Here is a 21,890-nt window from a genome sequence, read left to right as displayed (position 1 = left end):
TAAATTGTTATGTGCAATACTGGAGTAATGATCAGGGTTTTTCCTACATTGAATATTTTTTGGCGGCCGCCAAAACGATTTTTTGTCCCGCCAAAGCCTTATTTGATCAGTAATTGGGTTTTGTGAGTGAAGCAGGCTACTGACAGAGTGACGGAGAGAACGATCACAGCGCCCCACCCCCGCGCGGGCACTCTCTGTCTTCAGTTCTGTCTTTGCTCTCTCCCTCGCATCAAAATCAACTGATCCTAAAGGTCGGAAGACCGAATCCATGTTTCACGTGGTGCATTCGGAGAATATTTTTGCTGAATTAGCGCTGGGTGTGAATTGCAGTCAAAAAAAGTTGCCTTATCTTCTCTTACAGCTTGTGACAAGCATTCCGCACATGCAGCTGACATAACTTTAAATAAACGCAAAAAACAAAAAAAAAACAAAAAAACAATCCAGTTTGAAGTGGTTTTTTAGGGGTGTGCGATATGACGATTTTTGATCGTGGACGATTAAAACGTCTCCACGATCTGCTTTTGAAGAAATATCGTAGAATCGTGCACTATATCTGTTCTGGCGCCTCCCAACATACTAAACAACGCGACGTATGTTCACATAAATGTTAACGCAGCGGAACGGGACACTGCAGTTCATAACTTGCATGTGCTTTAATGCCTTGTCGGTTAAACATTTAATTCGCGTGCTGATGCGCTGTTCTGACGTGTGCTGTGAAGCTCACATGCACTAAAAGCCTGTCTACCAGCGCCTGGATACTGGACTAAGTTATCTTTCGAGTCTTATTGTGCTTATACTGTTAAATACACACAAGGTTTATATAAACAAAGTCGGTTATGTCTAAAGTGAAAGCAAAATTGAGAGAATATCTGCTTGTCAAATGCATGTATATTAGACGCGTCGCGCGCAACTCTTAAAGGGACAGTAGTTATAGTAAACACGCTGCCGCTTGTCCTTAAAGGGATAGTTCACCCAAAAATAAAAATGATCTCATCATTAATGCACTCTAATGTTGTTCCAATCCTCTATTAATTTCCTTCTAATATTTTCTAATATTTTTCTAATATTAATATTTTGAAGAATGTGGCTATCCAAACAGTAGCTGATCCCCATTGACTTTCATAGGAGAATATACTATGGAAGTCATGGTACATCAACTGTTTGGTTACCCACAATCTTCCAAATAACTTTTATTTTCAACAGAAGAAAGAAACTTATTCGAGTTTAAAACAACTTGAGAGAGTAAATTATGATAATTTGAATTTTTAGGAGAACTATCCCTAATAAGACAACAAAATGCAAAGAGAAAATCACTCACTGCTCTTCACTGATAACTTTAGCTTTAATAAGTATCAATGTATAATTTATACAGTGAAGTCTATGTTTTGTTTTATTTTCATATTTGTTCATTTAATTACTTTCTTTTCTTTAAGAAAAAAATCACAAACTGTTTCTTTGTATTTATTTTAAATTGAACATTTATTGTCAATATTGGGCTTGCGGATCATGTGGGTACTAGAGTACTCTTTGCTGTGTGTGGATGACCATGTCGGTCAGCCACCACCGAAGACCAATTTTGACCCAGGAAAAACCCTGATGATGCTGAAAATTCAGCTTTGATCACAGGAATAAATGACATCTTAAAATATTAAAACAAAATATAAGAATTAAAATAATATTAAATATTAAAATAAAAACATTTTAAATTATAATAATATTTCACAATATTACAGTTTTTACTGAATTTTTTATTAAATAAATGCAGCCTTGGTGAGCAAAAATATGCAAAATATTTATAAAATATATGGTAACACTAAGTTTAGGGTCCAATTCTCACTATTCACTAGTTGCTTATTAGCAGGCATATTACTAGGATATTGTTTATACTGTTTATTAGTACTTAAGCATATATTAATGCCTTAGTCTATATGACCATATTCTACATCCCTTAATCCTACCCAACACCTAAACTTAACAACTGAATTACTAACTATTAATAAGCCGTATTTATGAATTTATTGAGACAAAAGTCATAGTTAATAGTGAGAATTGAACCCTAAACTAAAGTGTGACTAAATCTACATAGTGCAAGAGCAGCTGTTACTAACAGTTTGTGTACGAGGTGGTTACGGAGGTCCTGAGTGACATGCTCGTGCCAGGCTTTCCTCACACCGGTGGCTGACAGAGGGGCCGCTGTGGGCAGGTTACCCATGCTGCCTACCGTAGTGCCGTCCGGCATCAGCTGACTGCGCCAGGGGAATCAGGAGACTTAGTTAGCAAACAGATTTAAAACATCAATTTTTAGCAATTAAGAGCTGGAGGTGTGTTTTGGTTGGTGTGTGTCCGTGTCGTACTTGTTAGAGTTAAGTGTTGACGACATGGTGCCATCTGGGAGCAGCTTAGACTGTTCTGATGTCGGGACGCCGATTTGGTTCAACTGACCACCCCCTGGACAAAAAAAATAAACAAATAAAAATACATATATACACAATTATACCAAATAAATAAATATACATAAATGAAATACTATATATATATATATTATTTATATACAAATTTAATATATTTTAACAATATATATGTACTTGTTTTAATTTAATATATTTATTTATTTAATCGCCATATCAGCAGCAATGGCAAAATCAATATTATTTCAATTTCCCCCCAAAAAATGATGGTTACAATATAATTGAAATACATTGTTTGCAATAATTTAATAATAATAATAAAAAAAAAGCACATATACACTACATTTTTCTACTATTATTACTACTATTTACTACTATTATTATTATTATTATTAACATTTCTTTACAATAAAGTAATTAAGTGTTTACCGAGCGCATTGATGGTTCTCATTTGCTGCTGGTGTGGCGTCTGTGCAGTCGGCTGCCCGGGGCCCTGCGTCTGTGCAGGGGTCTGGGTCTGTGTGGGGCTCTGGTTGCTGTAGGGGAGACCGAGGGCAGCGTATGCCCGCTTCATGGAGCTGGGGTCGATGGGTGTGGAGCTGGGTAGAGCGGGCGCCGTCTGCTGCCCCGTGCCGACCGACCCGATGGGGGATTGCAGACCAGCGTTGGGGGGACTCAGCATTGCTGTAATGCAGGAAAGAGATGTTAAAAGCCTTCTGGGAAGACGACATCTGCATATTTCAAACAAGATATGAAAAAAAAAAAAAAAATACATCAAAACCTGCCAAACAGCCATCTGGAAGTAAACATTATTTGTGGGGAAAAAAACTGAGGAAAGTAGAAAGGAAGGGGAGTGGGTCCGAGACGCCATTTGCATGAGGAAGAAATATCACAACACAGACTCTCCAACATGTAAATCCCGCAGCGCAAAAACAAACACTTTAGCTGCCTCGAATTTGCGGAGTCATGATGAGAGACGCTTGGAAGAGGGAGAGGCAGTTTGCAGGTCTGTAACAGCGTGAGATTTTAATGAGTCACCGGCGCGCTCGGCCAGCGGGGCGGCACGATTCTCCTCATCTTTCGAGCCCCTCCTCCTCAGCAAACATACACGGGCCACATAAAACATTCACGCACTCACAGCTACTGAACTACAATGACGCCTGCCTTTCCTCACAGAATCCAACTGAATATCTACATATCCAGAAAACACCATGCAACTGAATTTGTTCTAATTCTGAATTTTGATCTAAACGTTTACATGCTTCATAACAGCTCTGTGGACAAATATAAACAGTGATTACAACTATTTTAATGGATACTGTTTAAAGCATAACTTAGAAAAATAGTGTTTTGGATACTGTTGGATACTGTTTAAAGCTCGTCAAAAAGTAGTGCACTTAATTGTAGAAGAACGGAGGTTGCGGTGCGCGCACAGAAAAATTCAGGAGCACAGAATCTTGTTATCAACGCGGTCCGCGACTTTTGGTAATAAAATAGCAGCTATTCTGAAACTCACAGCTTCGTTGTTAATAGAAAAAAAAAAGAGACTCTGAACAGACGCAGGTAATTCACACACGCATCTCTCATCTCTCTCAAGAATTAATTCAAATAAATACTATAATTCATTCATTCAAATAAACGTTATCTTAAATCTCAACAGAAGTAATTATGAAATTAAATATAAAGATGTCAAGTCCTACTTAAAAAAAAAATGCATTTAATTTAAAATTAAACTACAGAACATTCTCATTTGATGGCAGTTAACATGTAATTAAGGCTCAATCCCAATTCACCCCTTGTCCCTACCCCTCCGTTTTGCGCATTCCCGTGAAGGGGTAGGGTTGTCTCGATTCTCTTTTGGTTGGAGGGGTAGGGGCAAGGGGAAGGGCCAGATAGCCCTTGAAACGAAGATTTTTCGGGACCACACTTCAAACGAAGGTGTATGAGAAATGTACCTGCATACACCGGCTACAGAGGCAACATGACTGCCAATAACCATTTTCTTTGTCACATTCAATCTTGTGTTCATATTTACAGTCATGTTATTCAAATAAACGGTTGCAAAATTTTTTTTTTTAAAAAAATAAAAAATATTCGCTAAAGTTCATTGGCGCATCTCCTGTGACGTAGGCACTAGCAACGACGTATAATGACGTGTAACGGTGTAGTAGTGGTGTCCCATTTCTTAGGGGAATATTTTCACCCCTACGCCTTGCCACTCTGTTTCAGGGGTAGGGGTATAAAATAGAATTGGGATTGGGCCTAAGTGTCTGAAACATGTAATTAATTTTGCACTACTTAAGTGTATTCTTTTAAAGTATACTGTGTCCAAGTACTATTTTAAAAGTAAGCTAAAGCGTACTTTTTCACATGGGGACGTTTGTTGAGAGAGCATCCAAAGAGTGCAAAGCTGGAATCTAGACAAATCTACTTTGAAGAAACTCAAATATAAGGCAGTTTTGAATCAGTGTCATCATTGTATATTTCATCATTTATAATTCTCAAGCTTCCATTTGTTCTTTCACAGACATTTCATTTTTTATAAACTAAATCCAACTATAATACATAATTAGTATTATAATTTCAGATGTAATATAAATATATAAATTATTATTAACATAAAAATACAGAATTATTAACTGTACATAATTATTTTATATTGTAGTGAAGTAAAGAAGAGGCGGATGTTTGACGCAGGAAAGACTCACGTTGCTGGTTGCGCTTGTCACTGGCGTTCTTCAGCGGGAGGCAGACGGGACAGTCGTGTCTCGTGCAGTTCTTCCAGTGCGAGATGATCTGCCTCGATGAAGCACAGTGAGCCACTGCAGAGACGGAGAGAGAAGAAAGCCTGAGCCAAAAGTACAAATGCTGCAAAACTGGGAGCAAAAAAGGTCCCGTGGGAAAGCAAGTCTTCACGGAACTGTACGCAGCAGACGCGCACACACAGACGTGATTTTAAAGCATTCATTAGCACACACAAAGCTGCCTCTCAAACAGCTCACGAGTACAGAGTGCTTTTTAACGGATTATTGCACTTAAATGGTCAGAAATGCACAAAATTGTCAAAATGCCCGCCTTGGCAAGTACTTGCATAAACACAGTCAGTGATGTCTTGATGTGAATGTAAACAGTTGAGAAAGAAAATGCATGTGTATCAGTAAACTGGATCTGTGCATTAGCTCTTAAAGTGACAGCAGCCTAATATACCTGCTGCAGTCTGTATCATTAATGCTAATCAAACAACAAAAGATAGCGAGAAGAATGACTCTCTATTTAATTTATACAACGAAACATTCAATTTATTCAATTTCTGTACCTGAATACCGTTGGTCCTACCTGAAACCCTTAAAGCACTCTGCCTTTCCTTTGTGTTTTTATTTTATTGCATTTATTTGTGCTTCGGCTTTTTCATTTGCTTGTTTGTTCTTGTTTACTTGTCTTTTATTTTGTAAATTCAATTGAATTGAATTTCAAAAAAAGCTTCCTTGTGCTGTGTGCAACAAAACTACCCCATTGTAAAAACACAAATGCAAAGAGTCGCCTCCAAAATGAAATCCAGGCCCTGTTATTCCTCAAGTGCTGTTAAGTATTTGAGTAAATATAATTAGTTACTGAACTCAAGTATCTTTTTTATATCATACACAGCGACCAAGTTGTCACGTTGCTCGTTTTCAGTATCTACACAATTATGATTTATTGCTGCTGTGATTTACTGGTTTGAATGAGGTGCAAGCATAACAATGTTGATGGTTCTAAAAGGAAGCGAGTTCTGCCAAGAGAGCCTTCAGGATGCTTTAAACACTGTCTGCAAGAACATGACGCTTTACGAATGATCTCTATAGACGTTCACTTTCCCCAGGAGTCAGAGAGAGAGAGAGAGAGATACGGGTGTCACCGCGGGCAGGGAACAACAGGAAATGAGCTGGCAGCGTGGAGGTACGTTTGGCACCACGCTTGCGTTTGAGTTGAAATGAAGCCCTGTGCTCCGGGTCCAACAACAACTACGGCACTAAGAGCAACGCAGCCGGGCAGCACCGGGCCGCCGCAAGCCCTCTCCTGCTGTCTGCCAACTCCTTAATACTGCATTATACCATAAAGGCAAGAGTTCTCTCTCTAAATGGACTATTATATTTGAGACGGAGCAAAGCATTTGCTCGGGAAATTCCGTTTTTGTGAATGAAACGTTACTAGTTGTGAACCGAAAAGTGTTAGGCCAGAAATAAACTACGCAAGCGCACAAACATTTATTGTGGCGGTAACAAACCTCAATGGGGCGACTTTCGAATGTGCCATTAAATCGGATGTTATTAAAAAAGCTAGGTGTAGCGCTGCAGCTTTGTCTGACGCACACAATGCTCTAAACCCCACATCAAGACAAAAAACATCTCATTACCGCTCTCGCTGAGACTAAACAGAGCACAGACAGCAGATTAAAACAGGTCTGCTACTGCACACCTCAACCCACAAAATACAGCAGACACACCTCAATGGATTATCTCTCTCACACACACACACACACACACACACAATTTTCTGGACGAAAATCATTCTTCACACAACCCTTGTTCCAAATCCAACTTGTTCCTTTTTAAGATTTGAACTTGTGTTAATAAATATTTCATGTTGAATGAAATAATATTGTATTACACGAAAGAAAATAATATTTTGTTTTCATGCATGTAATTCTTCACATTATTAATTCTTCATTAATTTGTATAAAATACCACAAATAAAAAATGTGCACACATGTTTATATTTTTTATAAGTTAACCTAGCAATTCCAGTTAATGAATATATGTATTACTAAAATTAATAATTAATATATATATAAAAAAAATTAAACAGACAAAATTTTTGAATCTCTCCATTTGGCAATGGAATTGCATTTCTTATACTTATAGTACTTATAAGTACTAAATAAATCTGAATGGAATCATTAAGGAACCAGAAGTGTTAGGAATTTGAATCTGAGAGAAATAGATATCTTTAGTTATCTCCAATCTTTAGTAAACCTTTTCTCTGTTTACTGTCTGCTGTCTATTCTTGCCACCTTCTGTTTAGCAACTTTATAATATCGCCCTTCTGTCACACTATCAGCACAACTTTTCATGTTGTGGTCAAAAGCAGCGTGCGACACTCACTCAATGTCGACTCACCTTGGCAGGATTTGCCGGCCTGGCAGTGTGTCATGTGGTTGAGGACGTTCTTCATGGTCCTGCAGTGGGGCAGGGCGCAGGCTCGCACCTCTCCGTTGGCCTGCTCGCGCCGCTGGCACTTGTGGGCGTGGAGCAGCAGAACCAGCTGCTGCTGGATCAGCTTACGCTTCTCCGGGTCGGCCGTGGGGCCCGCGGACACGCTCTGACCCGCCACCATCCCCACCGACACCTGCTGCTGCTGAGGCTGCGGGGCGAGAGAACGGGCGACGGCGTCACAGGATTAACTTTGGCCTGCAAGCTCCATGCAGTTTGTGTGCATGATGGGAAACTCACCATGTTTGGCACGCTGGTGACCGTCGCTCCTTTTAGGTCCGTCGGAAACGGGGGCAGGCTGTTGGGAAGGCCGCCTTTATTCTGAGCGTTCACGCCAGTCGTGCCCATTTGTGTCCCTCCACCCTGGTACTGACCAAACGGACTGTTGCCACCTGCCATGCCCATCTACAAACGAAAGAAAAATGGAAACATCATTCCAGGTGAGTCATCAGAAGTTCCAGACACAGAATCACATATCTAAAATTTCAGTTTCAGAAAGCGCTCGTACACCGAATTGATTCCTCTTTTGTGTTTCCTTGCCCTTGAAAGGACACATGCACGCACAATTGTCAAAATACCCGTCTAAATACCCGTCTCGGCAAGTATTCTCTCGGTTATGTCATAAGTTGAGAAAGAAACCGGATGTTTATCAGTTTTTTCGGTCTGTGCATTTGATCTTATACTGACAGCAGACACCTATTATTCCTGCTGTTGTCGGTGTCATTGATGTTAATAAAACAACAAAATACAGCTTTAAGTAATAAATGAAAAGCAAAGTTACATGTTACGTCATGCAAACATGCCGTGTTAACCAAAAGAAAACTAGTTTGTTTGAAAGTGACTTCTGTGTGAGCTGTGCTTCATACTATTGACAACAATGGACCTTTTCGGTCCACAAAATTCTGCCAAAGTGTCAGCGCACCCTTACAGATGAATTAGTTCAATGATATGAACTGACAGCGATTTAGTTTTCACTGTGATTTTAGATTTTTTTTTTTTTTTTTTATCAGTCCGGAAGATTCAATGTGAGCGTTTATTTCTCCTTTTTTACAGTTAACGCTCACTTAAAATTCCTTAATTTAATAACACTTACATTTAATCTTTAGAATCTCTCAAAATGAATATCCTAATTAATAATGAAAACAATCAATTATGTGTTATTTTAGTATCATTGAGATACTATTAGTTTTTTTTTTTATTTTATATTTTTAATTTGAAAGTTTTAGTAACTTAAGTTTGTTTTTATAGTCTTTATATGTCTATATAACTTTTATTATTTTTTTGTCAGTTTTACTCCAGGTTAACTAAATGAAAATGAGAAATGCTGCATTGGCAACTATAGCTGAAATAAAATAAGTTTATTTTTTATATATATATATATATATATATATATATATTATTTAATTTCAGTTAGCATTTATTTTATTTTTATAAACTAAAATGTTTATGGTTTTAGTTTTAGTTAACGATAATAACCCTTCGATCAACAATGAATTTTATTCAGTGATGGCACTAAAAATCTTAATTTGGCCATTATATTCATATACCGTGAGCATTTGCACTGATCTAAAATGCATCATTTTGATCTAAGCGTTACTACATTTTTCGCAGCTCAATATGATCTTGAGCATGCGTGGCTTCCCCCGTCACACAGACTCCCCTCCCTCTCTTGAGCTGATCTCCGGCAGCGTGCCGGCCGTCCACTCTCCTCTGTTGACATCGCTCCAGCAAACCAGATAAAAGAGGCCAGCGGAGTGGCACACGCACCAACAGCCCCTCCTCTCTGCTCACTCATTCATGCACACCAACACACTTCTCACGCTACTCGCTCTGCTTACTCATCCACACACACATGCTCTCTCTCTCTCCCGGAGCAGCCAGGATTCCCTTTCCCAGCAGATCTAAAGGCCCATTCACACCAAGCCTAACTACACAAATAATATCTCGAAAGATGTAATAATCATTCTATTTCTATGAGAATAGTGGAGTCCACACCACAACTTTAAAGGTAACAAGGAACAATATTTGGAGAATCAATTTTAGAAAAAAATGTTCCAGCTGATAAAAGACAAAAACATAAACAGCCAATCAGAATCCATCCTGTTTGAAAGAGCTTGAGCATTTGAACTGGCAGAAAATATAAACAGAACGTTATCATGCATTGGTGTGGATGCTAATATAGTTATCGTTATATCGTTATTGGTGCGTGAATGGGACTTCAGGTACTTAATATGTTAAATTATTTCACTGTAACTGGACACTATCATACACAAATGTTACATGCGCTCGAGATTCATATACTCACAGACTTCTTTAAAATAGCCCATCGTTTTAAAAATGACACTGATGTGGCCAATAACAAAAGCTGAAGTATGTTTAACTTAAGGCTGGACGATATGGCCAAAATTTATATCACGATATATTTCTTAATTTCGGCCGATACGATATAATTCCGATATCGATACGAACAATATAAAAGCCTCAGTAAAAAACTGCCAAGAACGCCCACAACGAATGTCTGTATCTACAAACTTCTGAAAAATTTATTTGCCAAGTCTCTGAAACCTCCTCCTACAAAACTATATCATATTTTAGAAATAAAAATGGCACAAATTGTTAATATTTTATTTGCATTTAGCCTTCATACAAACAAGAAATGTGAAATCACCGTCAAATAAACATAAGACTCTCAGCTTATTAATATGAATATCTTTAACTTTAAACTATAGGCTGATTATATTATTCTCATAGATTTAAAAAAGTGCTTCAGCCAAGATAAAGAATATGAAAAGTGCTCAGAGTTGTGAGCAATGACAAAAACACATGTTGCTGAGGGACATTGAGTGTTGATGACACCCTGAATTCACTCTGATTGATGAATCTGAATGTAGTGTTTACATGAACGCTAAACAAGTGATCGGGTTGATGTGTGTTTATGTCAAACCGGAATAGATTTTTTGACATGCACTCACTGCACAAATAGAGTTTCCCGCTGTTTGCACATAATAACTATCCTCCGACGGTGATTCTTTATTTGTTTTAAACAGCAGACTTAATATTTATCCATTTCTGGTCATAATTTGGAGACAATGAACTAGGGCTGCAACTAACGATTATTTTGATAATCGATTAATCGGACGATTATTTTTTCGATTAATCGATTAATCGGATAGGTGTTTTTTTTTATTCAATTTGATTTTTGTTTATAACTAAATAAAACCCTAAATCAGGGTATTTATGTGTAAAAGTGTACTTTAAAAAGTGCAAAAGCCACACATTGAGTTTTACTAATATAATCTTAAATTTTTACATTTTAAACCCCAAACACAAAAGTTTGTCCAGTTTTTAAACAGTAAAACTTCTTTAAATATCCAAAATATAAATAAACAAAACAAAATATTGAGTTGCGCTGCTCATATAAACTTCACATTATGAAATTAGGACACAAACATGTTTGTAATAAGATATTAAGCAGCAGATTTTGAATTCCAATGTAGAATGCGATCTGTTATTTCTTGATAACAGACCGCTGCGAAGTATAACACACCAGAAAAACAGAGCGTTGCTATGGACACAGGATTCTAACATTAGAGACGGAACGGACTATTTTCTTTAGCGGAAGCAATACAATCATTTTTAAATCAAGAAACTCCTTTTTAAATCAATTGTGTAAAATTATTGATTTATTTGGTGGGTAGCCATGTAATAAGCGGGATTATCCCTTACATAGTAGACAAATGCTATAAAAAGAGAGCGGAATGGAGGTACGCAGCTGACAACAGGCTTGATTAAAAGTAACGTTACAGAAAAAATTATGTATTACTGCACAAGCATTCGCTGAAAACCACTGACTACAGTGACTAAAAAACAATATTTTACTGCTGCTGTTATTAACTGCCTTTATATTTAGTGCTTCACTTTGTAAACACCATTTAATTTAACCTATTTCTGCGGTAGCGCTATTTTAATCCATCACTTATGTTGCGAGCGAACTGATTGCGCAACCTGATGCTCGATACAAAATAGATCTAGTGTGACTGTCCCGAAGTTAGTAAACAAAGCTGTTTACACAGTAGCATTGAATTAAACTAGACTATACCATTTTCACATCTTCATAATAATGAGAATACAGTTTTTGCTTGCCGTGCTGATGTTTCTCTCCGATTAGCCTACTCTCTGCCATTTCGCGTGACTGCGTTGTCATGAAAGTGACGTCATCAGTAACGCTCCCCGTGACGTGAGCAGACCAACTAATCGACAATGACATTCGTTGACAACGATTTTCATAATCGATTATTATCGATTTTATCGATTAGTTGTTGCAGCCCTACAATGAACATATGAACCGTTGTGCCGTGCTGCTTATATTTATCACGCAGTAAAAATGCCCCTCACTGTGCCCAAACACACTCGTCTGTGGATGAGAATCTGAAACCAGGACTGGTGGGACGTTGTCCAGCTTCACTTCACAGACGCAGTGAAATGAGAACTTTAGAATGACGGGACTATCATTTATATGACAATTTATTTAACAGGAAACATTTCTCGTTCGCACGTCATTGCGCTATTTCGTCCTTTTAGTTTCACTGTTCAATCCAATCAAGTGTTTCACATGTCCTCTCAATCGTATTGGAAAAGGAATAGGCTAAACCACCGCTCTCAATTCGATCTAAATTTCATTCAGATCGAGCTCAATCGTATCGATTAAGGCGTTTAAATGAAGGCTTTTCAGTCCGATTGAGCCATCAATCCGATTACTAATGGATTATCTGGTTGCATGTAAACGTAGCCCATGCCTGTAATGTTGAAATATCGGAAATGTGTTTAAAAATCATTTTAAAAAATCATATTGCGATATATATTGTAGCAAATTAGCTGTATATAATTAATTTTAACAGAACAGAAGAGATAAACAAAGCATAATTAATTATTAATTCTAGGAAATATATTATCTTTCTGGCCAAGAAAGAATAACCTTTTCCAACTAAAGTAAATAAAGTATTAGCAGGGTAATAGCATAGGTATCGCTAGATCAAGATGTTTAAGTGACTTCGATATGTGGCAAACAATAAAGCGTGGATATAATGGTTTAATAAACCAAACTACGGAAGGCTACACACACAACTAAACTAAGCAAAGATTGTATACAAAATCAAGAAAGTAAAGAAAAGTAAAGAAAGAGAGAGAAGAAAAGAGAATGGCAAGATTACAATCAGTTTACCACAACCTACGAGAAACATCAAAGAATCAGGGTCACCTTGAAGGGGCACAATAACTTAGGAACGTATCTAAAGGATGTGAACAGGTACTTGCATTCCAGATGAAGGAGATTCTTGATTTTGCCAGGAGTGCGCTTAAGCGTTCGTTTGGGCTCTTGGGGTGGTCCAGATTGAATCCAAAGAAGTTAACTTGACGATGAAGTTGCCGGAAGAAGAAAGGAGAATGTTGTCTCAAAGAGATTGAGCCAAGATCTGAACTAATCAGATACTCTTAAAGGTCCTATCAGTTCACACCCATTTAGTGAGGTGACCAATCAAAGATGACCGGGAGAAAGTCTTTGTTCATCTTATCCTCATTTGCATGTTCATGCTGGCATGGAGAATTAGTGCAGTCTTTACATAAAAAGTATGGTACAAATATCATGATGCACTTTATCCTAACATATTGTACACCATTGATTATAAAATCAAAAGAGGATTCTTTTGATACCAAGAAAGGGGATTTGAAGACATTAAAGCCGTGATACATCACCTTTGGATATCAACATTTGAAGTTACTCTGACATAACTAAAGAATCATAACTAGTCATAACTAATAAAACATAGGGACATGCATAACACACAGGAGAAATACTGTAAACATTTGGGAAAGTTTGTGGGTAAGAATCGAGTAAACGTCCTTGTGTATTGGAGTTTATCGCTATAGTCTCTAACCAAATGGCTAGTGCCGTCTGGTCTCCTGTGCTGTCTTTGAGAGTGGCAGACACAGTCTCTTGCTCAGATCGTTCAGGAGAGCAGAGGTGACAACAGCCTTTGAAGAGAACTGGTTTGAGGGCCGATGACAACAGGGGAGAGGGGGGGAGGTTTTATGAGGCCTAGAGCATTTTGGATTAAGTCCAGTCGTTATAATATTGATATTGAATTATTGTCCAGCCCTAGTTTAACGTCTTTTAACACCATGAAACTGCAGCAGGATGGCACTAAATTAAAATAATAGTACAACAATGCAACTGCCAAAGCCGCACTGGACACATGGCCTAACGGGAAGCACAGATGCTTCAAAGAGTTGAGCAGATCCGCTTGAGGTTGAGTTTGGCTTGAATCCTTATCGATCAACTGGAAACAACAATAGCACAGATATAACGCAATGATACATGGTTTCACTTACAAACACTAACAGCAGAGCTCCAACACAAGGCGGACGGTTGTTGCTTTACCATTTACTCAAAATAAATGTGTCTGAAAAGAGCGAGCTGCACAGCCCAAAGCCAGTCCAGATGAGCCTCTTGTGCGGTGAGAGCATTCAACCGCCTGTGTGACACTGAAAGGGTACAACAGCTTCCTGATGATACCCTGTTAAACCTCAGGCCAGAAAACAATCCCTCCCATCTGACACCACCAGCATTCCAACTACGAGTTCGACTGCCTTTATTCTTGCCGATTTTTTATTTTTAATTGCTCACACTGGTCATGTGACAGATGGTCCAATGGTCTTTATTTGAAGCTGAAAATCATGCTGGAGAACATGATACTAGGACCCAACCAAAAACCAAGGGTGCTTTCACACGTGGTTCGTTTGTTCCCCCCTCCCCCGCTGGATTGTGTTCACATTATATTATTATGTTACTTATATGTACAGTACCAGTCAAAAGTTTGGAAACATTACTATTTTTAATGTTTTTGAAAGAAGTCTCTTATGCTCATCAAGCCTGCAGTTAAAAAAAAAAAAAGAAAAAAAAAAGTAATATTATGAAATATTATTACAATTTAAAATAATGGTTCTCTTTTTTAATATACTTTAAAATGTAATTTATTTTTGTGATGCAAAGCTGAATTTTCATCAGCAAGTACTCCAGTCTTTGGTGTCTTATGATCCTTCAGAAATCATTCTAATATGATGATTTGATACTCAGTTATTATCAATGATGGAAACAGTTGTGCTGTTTAATATATTTTTTTGGAATACTTTTTTCAGGATTCATTGATGAGTAAAACGTTAACAGCATTTATTCATAAAAACAGCATTTATTCAAAATAAAAACATTTCTAACAATATAAATCGTTACCATCACCTTTTATCAATTTAACGCATCCTTGTTGAATTAAAGTACTAATTTCTTTTTAAAAAAATAGTTATTGTTCCCAAACTTTTGAACGGTAGTGTATATTGTTACAAAAGATTTCTATTCTAAATAAATACAGTTCTTTTTAACTTTTTATTCATCAAATAATCCTGAAAAAAGTATCTCAGGTTATAAAAAAAAAATTAAGCAGCACAACTGTTTCCAACATTGATCATAAATCATCATATTAGAATGATTTCTGAAGGATCATAAGACACCAAAGACTGGAGTACTTGCTGATGAAAATTCAGCTTTGCATCACAAAAATAAATTACATTTTAAAGTATATTAAAAAAGAGAACCATTATTTTAAATTGTAATAATATTTCATAATATTACTGTTTTTTTGTTTGTTTTTTAACTGCAGGCTTGATGAGCATAAGAGACTTCTTTCAAAAACATTAAAAATAGTTATGTTTCCAAACTTTTGACTGGTACTGTATCTCATTTGTGGGAGGCGTAGGACCATAAAATGTTCGTCCGATCATTGCATTCAGCCCTGTCAACATATGTATTTCTATACCTCCGCGCACCTGCTCGTGCAGACATCACACGTCATCAGTGTGTTTCATGATATGCAGAGTTAGACAGACGTCAGTCACCGAGCAGCGCAACCAAAACATCAGCCGCCTTTTACAGTTCCTCCTGAACCAAAACAACCAGCTTATGCTGCATTAACAACATAATTACTGTAATTTGAAGGAGATGGAAACCCGTGGCGTTATACTCGGAGAGGTTTGTGACTAGAATTTATGCGTTTCAATGTCAACACTATCAACGCTGAAATGAATCTGCAGCAGTCAGGTGGTACAGGTCAGAGCTCTTTGAGTTGTTTATGTTTATTATTATTGTAATGGTATGTGCTTTGAGACATGAGGTATTTTAACGGCGTCTCTCGTGACACTTTTGTTTGCTCCCTGCTGTGTGTGTTCATGTGTTTTGGAGGAGGCGTGGCTTTGGAGACGCTCTGAAGGGAGGGTGGGATCTTATGCTTTCAAAACTAGCTCGCTATTGCTAGCCGCACCGAAAATTACCTACCCTACCTTTAATGCGATTGCGTTCATATTAGCAGCGAACCATACCCCAAGACTACCCTTTTTATGCAGAATCGTGGATGGTTCGCGGGTGCACATTCAAGTTTGGTGTTCAAACAGTGTTCACAATCCAAACGAACCAAACTCTGACGTCTGGGTGCGCACCAAGAGTGCTAGTGTGAAAGCACTTCTGTCAGGACCACTATCGTCAAATACAATTGACAATTAGCATACGGTTTGGATTGGCGGTATGGTTCTGTTCTGGGCATCCATGAAGCCTAGCATGGATAAGAGCAGGGAGAGCAGCAATAACCCCCTTAGGGTAAACAGTACAGAACCAACATGAATGTATTGCAGATATCAATAATTTATAAAGATTTTTAAAGTACAACATAATTCGAGAATTTATTCTGATTCAAGGGGAATCAAAATGCCAAATCCTGACTGACGAGAGGAGGAGCTGGGGATGGAGGAGGCTAATTAGCTCCTGAGAAACGCGATAGCTGCTGATAATACTGAAGGAGCTTATATGTGAATACAGTGATAGGCGTCGTATTCCTACAGGTAGATGTGGATCAGCTGAGAGTCAGCTGATGCAAGCTTGACTAACGTGACCTGCCAGAACTGACGCTACGCTTGATCCCAAGACATTATCAAATTCATGATAATTTTTCAATTCAAAGTTTCACTCGAAATGTTTTACTTGTGATAATGAATAATAAAAGCTAATAAAAAAAAGCTAAACAAAAGCACTTTCCAGGTCTAAGCCCAATAAATCACTGGCTATTTGTGCACTGGGATTTGAATTTGTAGGCCTAATACAAATGCACACACCTGCCAATTCTGACACCGGAGTGCTGCTTTCAGACCCCATCAGTCAAGAACCCATCTATCATGGAGAGACACGCTCTATTCATAAAATTTGCATAGAGCACGGACGACGTGTGTATGCATGTAACATGGCACTTTACGTGGAGAGCTTTTCATTTGCCTTCCCATCAAGCATAATACTGCCGCTGCTTTTATCGCAGGCCTTAAAACAAAATGGCAGAGTTTAAGAGTGTTCTGGCACGTATGCTCGTCTCGTAACACAAGCATTTAAGCCTAATAAAAAAACACAAGTGCAGGAATGAGTCATGCAATCAAACAATGAGGCAGCAAAGAGCAGCTTCAGATAAAGAGTGATAAAGTGAGTCCGTCTGCTGCTACACTGGCGGATGAAGCTGGACATACAGGCTGATTTACACACTGATCAGATTCCACCAGCATACTAGAGCTCTAAAAAAAGACATGAAACAGATTACACCAAACATAACTGTCATAACTCATTGCAGAGTGAGACGGGGACTTGATGGCACCCATGTGGATTTAAACGCAGGGATCCAAAGTTAATAAAATTCTACTGTTTTGCCAAAATAAATTAAACAAAATACTAAAAATTTAAAATCAATCATTGTAGATGCTACAAGTGAATACAGGCATCCTAACATGATAATGTACAGTATGAAATATGTATATTGATTTAGAAATTTGCTAAAGATTATATTTAAGTTTACTGAATTATTACTGATGTTACTGTTAATTTACATTGAGCGTTACATGATCTAAAAATAGGAAATGAGCTGCACAATTCAGTGTTATTTTAGTAAATATTATATATTATAGGCCTAGGTATTTATTTAAAAAAAAATCACATTTTATATTTTAATTTTGGTTTTAGCTTTAGCAATTGTATTATACTGTTATATTGTTTAAGTTTTTTAATGCTTCTATTTAGCTTTATTTTAGTTATAGTAATTTCAGTACTTGAAATTATTTCAGCAAGTTGCAAAGACAACATTTCTGATTTTCGTTTAAGTTTTTCATCTAGTATTTATATTTTATTTCAGCATTTTTAATTAGCAATACCAATTTTAGTAGTTTTAGATTTAATAGAATAAAATAAATAAATAAATAAATGTTATCGGCCAATAACTTGAAATCCATCCCAAGGAGAACAAAATCATTAGTTATGGATAAATCAGAAAAAAAAAAGGGGAAAAAAATAGAAATGGAAGTTGTAGCCACCACTGGGCAAACCACCACAGCTATTTTATCAAATGTACCAAATTGTGTGTGGTTTATAGTGTGCAAAACAAAACCACACACACACACACACACACACACACACTCAGACTTCATGTTTTCTAGCGATTGGTAGCAGATGTTTATTTGTGTGTCAGAATGTCCCAGAATAGATAATTTAGAGACATGACGTGAGGTAAAGTTACATGATTTTTGTGGTGCACATCTAGAAATGTATATGATAACTGTGCATGTCTTCATACCTAATAAAAATGTATCAAACATTTTGAAATTGTATCACATTCTTGCCAATCAGCTTATTTATCCCAAAATGTGCATACAAATATCTGAATGGAAACCTGGCTAAGGAGTACAGGTCTCAAAAAACGAGTACTCTGGGGGCAGGGCATGTGCAGGGGGCGGGGCGTGTCTGTCATTAAAATTTAAATAATTTAAGACTGTTACGAAAATTAATGTTGACAAAAATATAACATGAAAACATGTCTGTGAAAACATTAACGTATGAATAGAAAAAAAATAACTGTTCAATATTATTGAAAAAGAAACATCTTAAAGGAATAGCTAAAGAGACATCCTATGAGATTAATAATCAGATATCCTAGATACATAACATAAAAATAATATTACAACTTGCATCTGCACAAAAGGATGCGAAAGTGAACTAGTTTTTTTACAGAAATGGAAACTCTGGATGCGCTCTTGCTCGTGTATCACGCTGATATAATAACCCAATCATGGTCAATAAATGTCGGACATTCCATTTGAGCTGAAACTGATGAGTGAACGGTCGGTAAACTGTAGCGTTTTGCTAGCTGGTTATTAAACTCAGCCAAACACTTATTTGAGATTAATCAGATATAGACAACATAAAAGTAATCTTACAACTTACATCTGCACAAAAAGACGCAAATGAGCATGTGAACTTGACCGTGCTAGTCTGATGTTGTGGTCAGACTCAGAGCACTGAAAAACTAAAGCACAAAGAATTTACAACATTCTATTACAATCGTTTTCTCATTATACTGTTAGGCTATGATAGATTGGCGTTGCACATCTTGCACTTAACTGCATTTCATGATCTAAGTGATTCACTGCAGTGCGCGTTTTCAAATCCAGTTTCACTTTATTTCGCCGATCTGGAAGGCGTGCTGTCTAACGCGAACAAATCAGACCTCAGGAACCGCCAATCAAATGCCGCAATAACCAATCAGAAAAAGAGAGAAATGTTTTTTTGGGGCGATCATCGTTTTCATGACTGAGAACGTTACTTAAGTACTCGTGCCCATCCCTACTAAGGAGATGAATGTGTGAATGTGTGTCATCTTAACATGACTATGAACTCTAACTGAGTGAAAGTGAAACCACAGCAATGGAAACCGGTCATCTCACCTTGTTGATGTTGCCAGCTTGCTGGGCGTTGATGCCCATCTGCTGTGCCCCTTGCGTGAGAGCCTCTGCCAGGACACTAGCCGCTCCTCCTGGTGCTGCCGCCCCCGCTGCCCCTCCCGCCCCTACAGACGTTGCCACCTGCATGGCGGCACCCTGGTACTGCATCCCCGGCGCGCCTCGACCGCGGCCTACAGACCCATTGATCACCTGACCTGGCTGAGCGCCCGCATTCTGTCCCATCATGCCGCTGTTCAGCATGGCCTGGTTAAATCCCGTGCCGAGTCCCATGCCAGCTGAGCCAGCGTTATTGCCCTGCGTCCCTGGGGTACCACCTGGTTTCTGTGCTTGAGACGGGTGAGAAGGGGAGCCCTGGCCCAGGGGACTCTTTCCAAGCCCAGTCAGCTGAGGTCCGATGCCCACAGGCTGTGGACTGGCCGAGTTCCTCCCGGCGCTGCTTCCCGGCCGGAGCAGCTCGGAGAGCTGCTTGTGTTTGGCAGCAGCATCGGGGACCATGGGGCCGTGACCGCCTGTACCTGCACCACCGTTAGAGGGCATGGACATCAGCCCCAGGTCTCCGTTAGGAATCAGCTCATCTGGAAGATCGTTCTCCAGGTCATCCCAGGAAAGTGAACCCAACTCTGAGGAAAGAAAGAGAGGGAGAATGGTTATTTATTCGCTTCTTGTATCTTAATGTGAAATTAATCAAAATTACACGGCGCAAACAAATACACCACTGTCTACGTTCTGCAGTATTTTGAAGTAGTATTTTAAGAAGATTCTTGAATCTTCCACCATATTTTGCGTCTCATGTGTTGTTGATTGAAATGTAGGAATATTTATGTGTAAATATTACACTAAGGTCAATCAAATTCCATGTTATTAAAGGGTCTAGTCTAAGTTGTGGTTTTGACGCCATGAAAATATTGTTTTAGCAGCTTCATGTTGTGAAGGAAAACAGCAGAGAGTAGCAGCCTAAATCAATATGCCTGCATGAGGCTTGATCTGCTAATAGCCCTAATAAACCCACCTCATCTGTTAATATCTGCTAATGAACGGCTGACACCTCATATACACAAGGGAGTGTGTCTGATATAGCAGAACAGCTGGGAGCAAGGAGACGTTCTCCATCACGTCCGTGACTGTGTGAGACTAACACCGGCTGTTAGCATGATTAGCAGAGTAAATGCCACCAACACATCAGGAGGGATGCTAAGAGATGATGTCACCACTGATTTAGGTGCGAGGGCAATAAACTAATAGATTTGATAATGATTCACTATTTATATCCCAATGAGAATCAGCCCACTTAAATAAAGTAAAATAAACGGGAGAAAATAAAATACTATTCGAATAAAACTGCAGGTGGTAAGCTATATAGTACATACTACATACAATACTGTACACTACTAGTGATGTCAAATGACAGTGTGCTGACTAATGCATGTGAAGTTTATTGTTGAAGGAATGTTTCGTATACTTTTTTTATAAAACCGTAGGCAATATACAGTACATACTGCAGTGACCCACACACAGGTGAGGACAAGCAACAGTGAAGTATACTACTGTTTGTAACATTCATATGCTTTTTGTATTACAATTAGAGGCAGTCTATAGTACATACTGCATAGTGTGCCATACACTAGTGTGGTTAAAAGACAAAGTTTGTAACATTTCCCACTGTAGACTGTTTCATATACTATTTGTGTTAAAATCACTGGCAGTATTCAGTACATACTGTGTACTAAATACTTCTATTTGTAACGTTTACAATGGCGCACAGTAGTGTGGCTTAAGCGACACCGTAGCATACTACTATTTGTAATGTTTACCATGGAAGACAGTAGGGCTGCACGATATTGGAAAAAAATTACATTGCGATATTTTTTTTCCCAACGATATATATCGCGATATTGCGAGCCATCAATCCAGGCTAAAGTCAATAATTACCATTCCATGTTATTAATAATTTCACTAATAAGCAAGCTTCATTACAAGTAAAAAAAGGCCACTTAATATTTTATTCCAGAAACATATTTCTCTCAGAATTCGGTGAACGTTCTTCACAGGACCTAACGTTCTTCAGGTTCTAGGACCCGAAAAATTATGTTTTCTGTGCTGATTCAGTGACGCGTTCATGTAAACGGCACCTATAACCAGCAAAAGTAATGATTAATGATATGTAAAATATTGCGATGTGACATTTTAATTGTTTATTAATAAACAAGTGTTTTCTGTAAAGATTAAGTTGACAATACTGACTCGCGATCTTCGCAGCAGTGATCGGGAGAAATGCACTTTTCATACAGATTAGGCTATTTTTTTTTTTTTTTAATGGTTCTGTTTAAAAGTAGAGATTTCTGTAGATAATAGTAATATTTCTATT

At 38.0% G+C, this 21,890-nt stretch overlaps 1 protein-coding gene across 6 annotated transcripts in view; it reads right to left on the bottom strand.

The window, feature by feature from the left end:
- Nucleotides 1-21,890, bottom strand: part of crebbpa (CREB binding lysine acetyltransferase a) — a 51,089-nt gene that overhangs the window by 18,209 nt on the left and 10,990 nt on the right. For 3 of the 6 annotated variants that reach the window (XM_084416951.1, XM_084416949.1, XM_084416948.1), the window contains exons 2-8: nucleotides 19,508-20,145; nucleotides 7,898-8,062; nucleotides 7,565-7,802; nucleotides 5,117-5,230; nucleotides 2,838-3,092; nucleotides 2,355-2,448; nucleotides 2,109-2,246 (exon numbers count right to left, since the gene is read on the bottom strand). In XM_084416951.1, the coding sequence (XP_084273077.1) occupies nucleotides 2,109-2,246; nucleotides 2,355-2,448; nucleotides 2,838-3,092; nucleotides 5,117-5,230; nucleotides 7,565-7,802; nucleotides 7,898-8,062; nucleotides 19,508-20,145 (1,642 nt within the window). Of the gene's footprint in view, nucleotides 1-2,108; nucleotides 2,247-2,354; nucleotides 2,449-2,837; nucleotides 3,093-5,116; nucleotides 5,231-7,564; nucleotides 7,809-7,897; nucleotides 8,063-19,507; nucleotides 20,146-21,890 lie in introns of all 6 variants that reach the window. The other 3 variants (XM_084416947.1, XM_084416950.1, XM_084416946.1) reach the window with 1 other exon arrangement.

This window comes from Rutilus rutilus (assembly GCF_951802725.1).
Source record: "Rutilus rutilus genome assembly, chromosome: 8".
In the NCBI taxonomy this organism is placed as follows: domain Eukaryota; kingdom Metazoa; phylum Chordata; class Actinopteri; order Cypriniformes; family Leuciscidae; genus Rutilus; species Rutilus rutilus.
Note: the sequence above shows the minus strand (reverse complement) of the source record. Positions and strands in the feature narration are given on the sequence as shown.